The sequence below is a fragment of the Apium graveolens genome, chromosome 5, assembly GCF_009905375.1.
Source record: "Apium graveolens cultivar Ventura chromosome 5, ASM990537v1, whole genome shotgun sequence".
Taxonomy (NCBI): Eukaryota; Viridiplantae; Streptophyta; class Magnoliopsida; order Apiales; family Apiaceae; genus Apium; species Apium graveolens.
In genome coordinates this window covers 292,250,405-292,257,947 of record NC_133651.1, presented here as the reverse complement: position 1 = coordinate 292,257,947, position 7,543 = coordinate 292,250,405, and the positions used below count along the sequence as shown (strand labels likewise).

General features: G+C 32.7%; 1 protein-coding gene across 1 annotated transcript; it reads left to right on the top strand.

The window, feature by feature from the left end:
- Nucleotides 1-5,112: 5,112 nt before the first annotated feature.
- Nucleotides 5,113-6,837, top strand: LOC141661859 (uncharacterized). Its single transcript, XM_074468870.1, has 4 exons — nucleotides 5,113-5,459; nucleotides 5,535-5,586; nucleotides 5,676-5,743; nucleotides 6,280-6,837. The coding sequence occupies exons 1-4, from the start codon at nucleotides 5,295-5,297 to the stop codon at nucleotides 6,748-6,750; spliced, it is 756 nt and encodes a 251-aa protein (XP_074324971.1). The 5' UTR covers nucleotides 5,113-5,294; the 3' UTR covers nucleotides 6,751-6,837.
- The last annotated feature ends 706 nt before the right edge of the window (nucleotides 6,838-7,543 follow it).

The following is a 7,543-nucleotide window of genomic DNA, read 5'->3' as shown; positions in this document are numbered from 1 at the left end:
GTGATAATTGTGATAGTTTAATAAAAAAATCCCGTTTATCGAAAATACGAGTTTTATTGATTTACCGAAACGAATAATGTATCGAAAATGTTGCACCGAGACCCGCACAGGACAAACCGTACGCCGGATCGAAAAAGTCGAAACATGGAAAATGCTCGGAATATTGCAATTAGGTTAGGAAGGAGTTCTCGGAAGAGTTTCGGTTTATAAAAACGTAAAAACGGATGACGTCGGTTGGTTCCCGATTGTATAAAATAGTTTTTAAATACTTGGAAAAAGTTTTTATAAAATCCATATATTTCCTATAAAATCATAAATCAACATAAAAATAATTAGGAAGATATGACAATTATCTATATTTTATTTTGGACATATAAAAATTAAAATACTCAATTAATATTATTTTTAAACATCCAAACACATATAACACTTAACAAATAATTCACAGAATAGATACTGAACATACATAATAATTATCTATTAGCAAAAATAATTACATGATATATCCCGGATATTACAACTGATGTATTTTTCTTGCTAAATATAGCGTATTCCAGAAGATATTAAACCTAGAAGACGTGATTGGGAGTCTGGTGAAAGGATCAAGATAATAACTCGAAATGGTACATGACAACATACTATAGTTGTTTTAGGTGGAAAAGGCCGTTTTTCAGCTGGATGGAATAAATTCATCTCAGATAACATATTGAAGAAAAATAAGACTCTAGAATTCACCTTGATTGAGAATCAGGGTGACATAAGTTTTTCCGTAAAGTGGTGAAGTAAATTTGCAGCTTTGCAAGTGACTTTGTTTGTTCAGATACTTGACCAATATTTCCGTACTTTTCAGTTGGAACCTTATTTTCAGTTAATGTAGAACTAATTTTAATTATGTATGGTTTTAGAATATTAAATATTTTCTGATGATTTGTGTATTGGCTATAAATGTTAATATTTTATTTGGCACATAAGGTCTATTGGAAAAGTGGTGCTCATTCATAAGAATTATACTCATAATTCCCTCACATGCACACTCTGCTTGAAGGAAAAATATAGTAATAGCGCAGCTACTATGGCTACATAATGTGCTGGATTGCAAAGAAAAGTAATATCAAATCAATATTTTAACTCGGTATCTCTCTTGGTACATTGATATAAAGGCCAATAATTTGAATCGCAAATCCCTAGGCTTGGATTGGAAGTAGCTTTTAACTTTTTTATCATTCGATTGACCCAACTGTAATTTGTTAAATGGTAATATGGTTATTTGCCTTGTTCTTGGTATTATATATAACTGTTCATTGTTGCTGTGTAGTTAGAATTATATTCAACATTCTTATCATCAAATCCATCATTGTATTCTGTCATACAAATTGAATCTCGAATTTTCCTCCAACCCAATCCATCATGAACAACTCGACTCTTGATACCACTTGTTACGAGGAACACACACAAACATACGGGATTCAATATACCAATATAGAGTATACACATAACATATATTATGCGAAAAACCACGTCCAAAATTCTATTATTAATCCAAAAAATTATTAATAATACAATTAATACATAACAACTCAATGGTTCCAATCAATGATTGCCTAAACCTAACAGTACTTAAGCATTCTCTCTTGAGAGATACTTAAGTCTACGTCTTAGACACTCATCTCTTCTATCAAACAACACGACAACATATATATAGCTATCACAAAACTTAACCAATAAGACATACCTAATCCGATTATAATAATTGTTTACCCGTACAATTATTACTCAATCCAATTATAATAATAATTATTTACCCATACAATTATTACCCAATCCAATTATATTTTTGATCACCAAATCCATACAATTATATTGGATTTAAACCAACAAATTTTTACAATGACGTATACGAAAACAATAGCCAACAATCAATATAAACCAACACAAAATCAAAATCGTCAAATTGCATCCCCGTCTAATATAAAACCAAGATAAAATCTAAAATCAAAATAACAAACTACATCAAAATCAAAATCGAAACCAAATTCAAATTATAACCAAATCTAACCACCAATCCTGCCCAAAACTATATTAAAACTAAATCCAAATCTGAATCTAATTCAAACAAATAAACCCATCGATAATCAAAATTAATATAGAAAAAAAGGAAGGGACGAATGGGTGGATGTATCTAAGGCTACTACCATCATAACATACAAGAAAATAAAATGGCAAGAAAAAGGTTAAAAAATAATTTTACTGATGAGTAAAGAGAATATAGAGTGTGTATGAAAATTCTAAGTAAAACAAAACGAAAACCAACATTCAATAAACCTAACCAAAAGCATTTTTTATCGAGAAAAATTCAACTAATTTGATGAAAAAAAGTTGAGAAAAAATTAGTTAAAATACACGTTTTAAATCAACATGCGGAAACCTTCACAATCGACTCTGTGTAACTCATCCCCGATTGACTCAACCTAGTTCTAGGTAACATGACAAAGTATAGACATAAAATAGAAAATTAAAATTTTATTATTAAGAACTTGTTCTTAGTAGAGTTAACAATTAAATAATAATAAAAATAATTATTATAAATAAAGAAAATAATATAATAAGAAAACTAACCATTAAAATAATAATAGTAATAATAATTTATTTTTTTAGTAAAGTACATTCTTAAAAATTATGAATTATCCATATTGATAAAAAATTTGGATTACAAAAAAGTCACGGGCTCGCCACAGTTAGGGCTGCTCATGGGTTACGTAACCCGCACAACCCAACCCAAACCGACTCGAAAATGAGCCGTTCAAACCGAGCCGTTTAAACCCATGGGTTGGTTGGGTAATTTTTTACTTGAGCCGTTAATAATGGATTGGGTCAGATTTTACCCTTTTAAAAATCTAAACCAACCCAACCCGGTTCTATTACTAAACCCAATCCATTTTATATCTTTTATACCCGATTCTATTACTAAGCCCAGTCCATTGGGATATAAAAGCTCAAAACAGATCAAGAAGTAACTAAACATAAATGTCGAACTTCACAAGTGTTATCTTATATGTTTCAAGATCTGTATTCTAAATCTACAACAAATTATTGTAAAAGCTGTAAAATCAATGAAAGATATGAGAAAAGAAGACTCACATTGAACATGATCAGCAGATACAGATGCGTAGAACAGTATGTTGCAGACAAGAACACACCACCTTATCCTAGCCATTATATATGTATAAATGCAGCTATGTGAAGAAAATGTGCAAGTATTTACAAAGGTATTGCACTTTGAAAAAGATCTATTTGGGATATATTGTGCTTTTGAAGATATTTATAAGAAATTAGGGATAGAATTAAATAATGTATGTGTCAAGCTCTTCAATATTTTAGCATTTCCACTTGCATATATTTGCACGGAATATGAACAGTACTAATAATTCACTCACCAGCTTCCAATCCTGCACATTTTTTTCATTCCTTTTTTTTCATTTTGATTTTTTCATGTAAAATTATTTTGGATTTTACATTCTTTTGGTAGCTTTCGTATTCCCACTTGCATTTATAGATACTTTACTATACTGAAATTCTTGTCCTCTGTACTACACTTGTATGGTTCTTGTTATCTGCAAATTATCTACTAGTTGTTGAGAGTTTACCCGCATGCTTGTTTATCTGTCTTCTGTTTATTACTCAACCCGATTAACCCAACCCGCCCCAACCCATCATACGCTTAATAGGGTTGGGTTTCATAATTTTTTTGAAATTAATGTGTTGATATTTTTATAACCCATATTAAATGAGTTGGGTCATTAAAAGAGTCAAATCGACACAACTCAGCCCATGTGCACCCCTAGCCACAGTGAATCCTGCAATCATTTTCTAACCCAATAACGAAAGTTTCGTAAGGAGACCGGAGCAGGCTACCATGAGGCAAAAGATCCTTTAACACTTGATTGAATGAAATGGGGAGAGAATAAAGTAAGATTTGTACTATTATTGGGAAAATTGGATGAATTGTTTATAATTTTCATTCTTTCATTCAGTTTTTCAAATAATTTAAACTAAATTTCTAACCCATGTGTTTGAAGGGAATGATACATTCCCATGCACATCAATTTTCATACAATCTTCGACATAAAAAAAATTTTAATCACTCATTTTCATTAACTATATTCTCATGTATATATTTTTTCAAATATTTTGCTTGTAATTTTAATCCCATTCATTTTGGTTCCATTATCCTAAGTAAACACAGCCTTGTGAGGGTTATAGTATTTCAAGGGAATACTGTTGAGGAGTAAAGTGTAAAACAGAGTTTTCATGTTAGGCTCTCATTCTTAACAGTTCACACTCACAGTCACAGCATCTCCATGCCATGGCATACTCAAAATATGAATAAATCTGCAAGTAGGAGGACTCCTTCACGGGTGACTTGTCATTTCATTTAATCCAATCCAATCAGAATTGTACTATGCTCTTAATTTCTTAATATCATCTTCCCCACCAAATCTCATTCACAACAGAACAATATTCTTAATCAACCACCCACTAATTACTCAAAAAACATAGCAGGCTGAGCACATTGACGATCGGTGTTTTATCCTGAACTTTGTCGCATATTCGAGTTTTATGTTTCTGTAATTCTGTCGATTGTTTATGAAAACCCGATCATTGGTTGCGGTAACATTACTAGATGTATAACCGGGTGGATCTACGTAAATTCTAAATATGAATTAAACATGTTGGCCCCTAATATGCCATGCTTTCTTTTTTCTTTTTTCCTCAAAACCATCCTCCTTCTCCCTTTATCAACATAGTCCACCGTAGTAAATTTATCGTTTTCTTTTCGATAAATTTGATTAAATATGTTGTTTAATTTTTTAATCTTGGTATATTTCTTTAAACAAGAATTTCAACATCTGGGAGTATGGAACATAAATTAAATTTGAAAAAGTGGGCTTAATTAGCAATCCCAGAAAGATCCAAGGACTAAGTACAAGTATATACAGCAATTAGTGTAGTTGAAATTTTACCAATTGCGTGATTTTTTCTTCTCCTATATCCACTCATAAAATGCCACGTGTATAGATTAACGGGAAGCACTCCGGCTCTTCGCTTCTTCTCACCAATACCAAGCTAATTTCAATTTTCAAAAAATATAAATATTTTGTACCGCAATGTGTGCCCCTTTTTTTCCTTAACCGTTCCACCTTATTAGTTAACTTCTTTAATGCAAAACCTTGATATCACATTCTGTTATTTATACATCCACTCCTTAAATTTATCATTGTCCTTCATTTCTCACAATGGTAAGAATAGGAGAAAGATCAGACGGTGGTGATCAAAAATCCCAGCTAGTGATCAACATTTGCAACATTTCGAACCGTGCCATAGGTTGTGCTCAATGGCATCGTCGTCGTCGCGATAATGTCGTTTCTTCTCCGTTTATCGATTGGTATCTTCTTCTTCAGGTAGGTTATGTTGTTCTACATTTTTGATTTTGGTTCTTGAAAACAATGTGTTTTTTATAATAAGGTTTTTGATAGGTCGAAGAAAATGTGGGAATGGATGTCATTAGGAAGCAGTATCACAAATTCGGCAAGTTTGAATATGTGAATATATGTGTATGTGGATTTATAATTTGGTTTGTTTTGATGAATTGGTGAAGAATGTTTGTTATAATGCAGCATTGTTGCTTCATCCTGATAAGAATAAGCACCCGAAAGCTGGGATGGCCTTCAAGCTTCTCTATGATGTAAGAATTTTCCGTTCTCTTTTATATTTACATAGATTTCAATCAACTTGATAGTATTGATGGAATTGGATAGTCCTGCTATATATGATCGATAGGGATACATGCAAACATAATAATTTCTTCAGATCTTTATGATGTTTGATGGTTCCTCCAGAATAGAAGCACTAAACCTTTCGTATAATACTACATTGATTTTATTCTCTCTTGGAAGCTAATTCCACTTTATTCTTTGGTTTGCTTTCGTTCCTAAAAGGACTCAGCAGCAGAAAAGGATGTTAACTAATTATCAGTAATTGGCAACTAAATGTAGTATCTGCGAGATTAAAGACAATGACGTTAGTACTATCTCAACTCACCAAATATAAGATTTGTTGGTTAAACTCGAAAAAGACAAGGCACCTGAAGCAAGCTGTTCTGTCTAAATCAAACCTATGTGTGGTGGCAATGCATTTACAGCACTTGATAGTTTGAATATTCTTGTAACATTAATAATTGTAATTTATGGTTAGAGTGTCTAATTTGGATAATTCGTACAGGCATATGCATGTGTTTCTGACGAGACAAAAAGAGCAGCATTTGATTTGGAAAGGGGAAAAAATATCTGCAACCAATGCAACAAATTACCACCTGTGGCACGCCCTCCATCCGTTAAAAACTCCAAAAAGCTGAAGGCGCTATTTAGCTTAAAGAGGTTCAGGTCTAGTAAGAATTCACAAGGAATGAACGACATCAAAGCCAAGTTCAAGGAAGAGGTAGGAGTGATAGAGAAATGCTTGAAGATCAATGCTGCATCACGGAAAGAATTCTCAAGTTTCAATTCGTCAACAAAAGAGATCCCAGTTTTCAATCCGTCGGACTATCTGGCACATGGCTATCCTTACTACCGGAGCAGGAACTATACAAAACCCGAGAATTATTGGAGTTTGCAAAGAGGGAACTGTGATTATCCGATATTTGAGTCCAGAACAGAAAGAGCACTAAAATTAGAATCTGTATGTCTAGGTTGACAGTAGAATCATATGCTATCAAGACTTCAACTTCAACATTATTTATTTAATAAATTTAAGGGAATCAATAACACCTTACTTCCTTACTATTGGTGTTCACAGAATGGGTCATGAAGACCGCTAATATGTGTCTAGTTTCATGGCATAGTGGGTTACTAAAGAGTTGCAGGAACCTAATATGTTCATGTAATCTCCATTGAAACTTTAGTAGATCTTATAAAGAAGCAGATATAAAAGAGAAAGATATAACAGAAAGGAGAGAGATTTTTATTAGTTTGTTAAAACTAAATGACAAGTTGTAACAGCTAAGCTAACTAACTAACTTTGACTAATCAGGTTGACTATTCTATTTGACTTGTAAGCAACTAACAATTTGTTTTTTATACAGTTTTTGTTTTTCCATGTTGTATTAGCTGCATTAGCTGCAGCATTACATGCTTGTATGTCTTCAGCCTCCCCATTGACAGATATCCCTTTACTCCCCCACAAATTGGAGGCATAGATGAAAAAGTGATGCCCAATTTGAAAGCACAGGACCAATGAAGAGTTTTGCCAAGACCCTTGGTTAGAATGTCAGCAGCATTCTGTAGAGTAGGAATTTGATGAACTTTAACTATTCCAGCCTGAATTTTCTCCCGAATAAAATGACAATCCAACTCAATGTGCTTGGTTCGAGCATGATATACGGGATTGGCAGTCAAATCAACAGCAGCTTTACTGTCACAAAACATTGGAACGGGTCCTGAAACCTTAACACGTAATTCTGTCAACAAATTAAGAAACCAAATCACTT

Bases quoted from the DNA above. Each gene is read 5' to 3' on its own strand.
- LOC141661859 (XM_074468870.1), top strand. From the start codon at position 5,295: ATGGTAAGAATAGGAGAAAGATCAGACGGTGGTGATCAAAAATCCCAG. The intron at 5,460-5,534 runs GTAGGTTATGTT...GGTTTTTGATAG, and splicing joins ATTGGTATCTTCTTCTTCAG to GTCGAAGAAAATGTGGGAAT. The intron at 5,744-6,279 runs GTAAGAATTTTC...TAATTCGTACAG, and splicing joins CCTTCAAGCTTCTCTATGAT to GCATATGCATGTGTTTCTGA.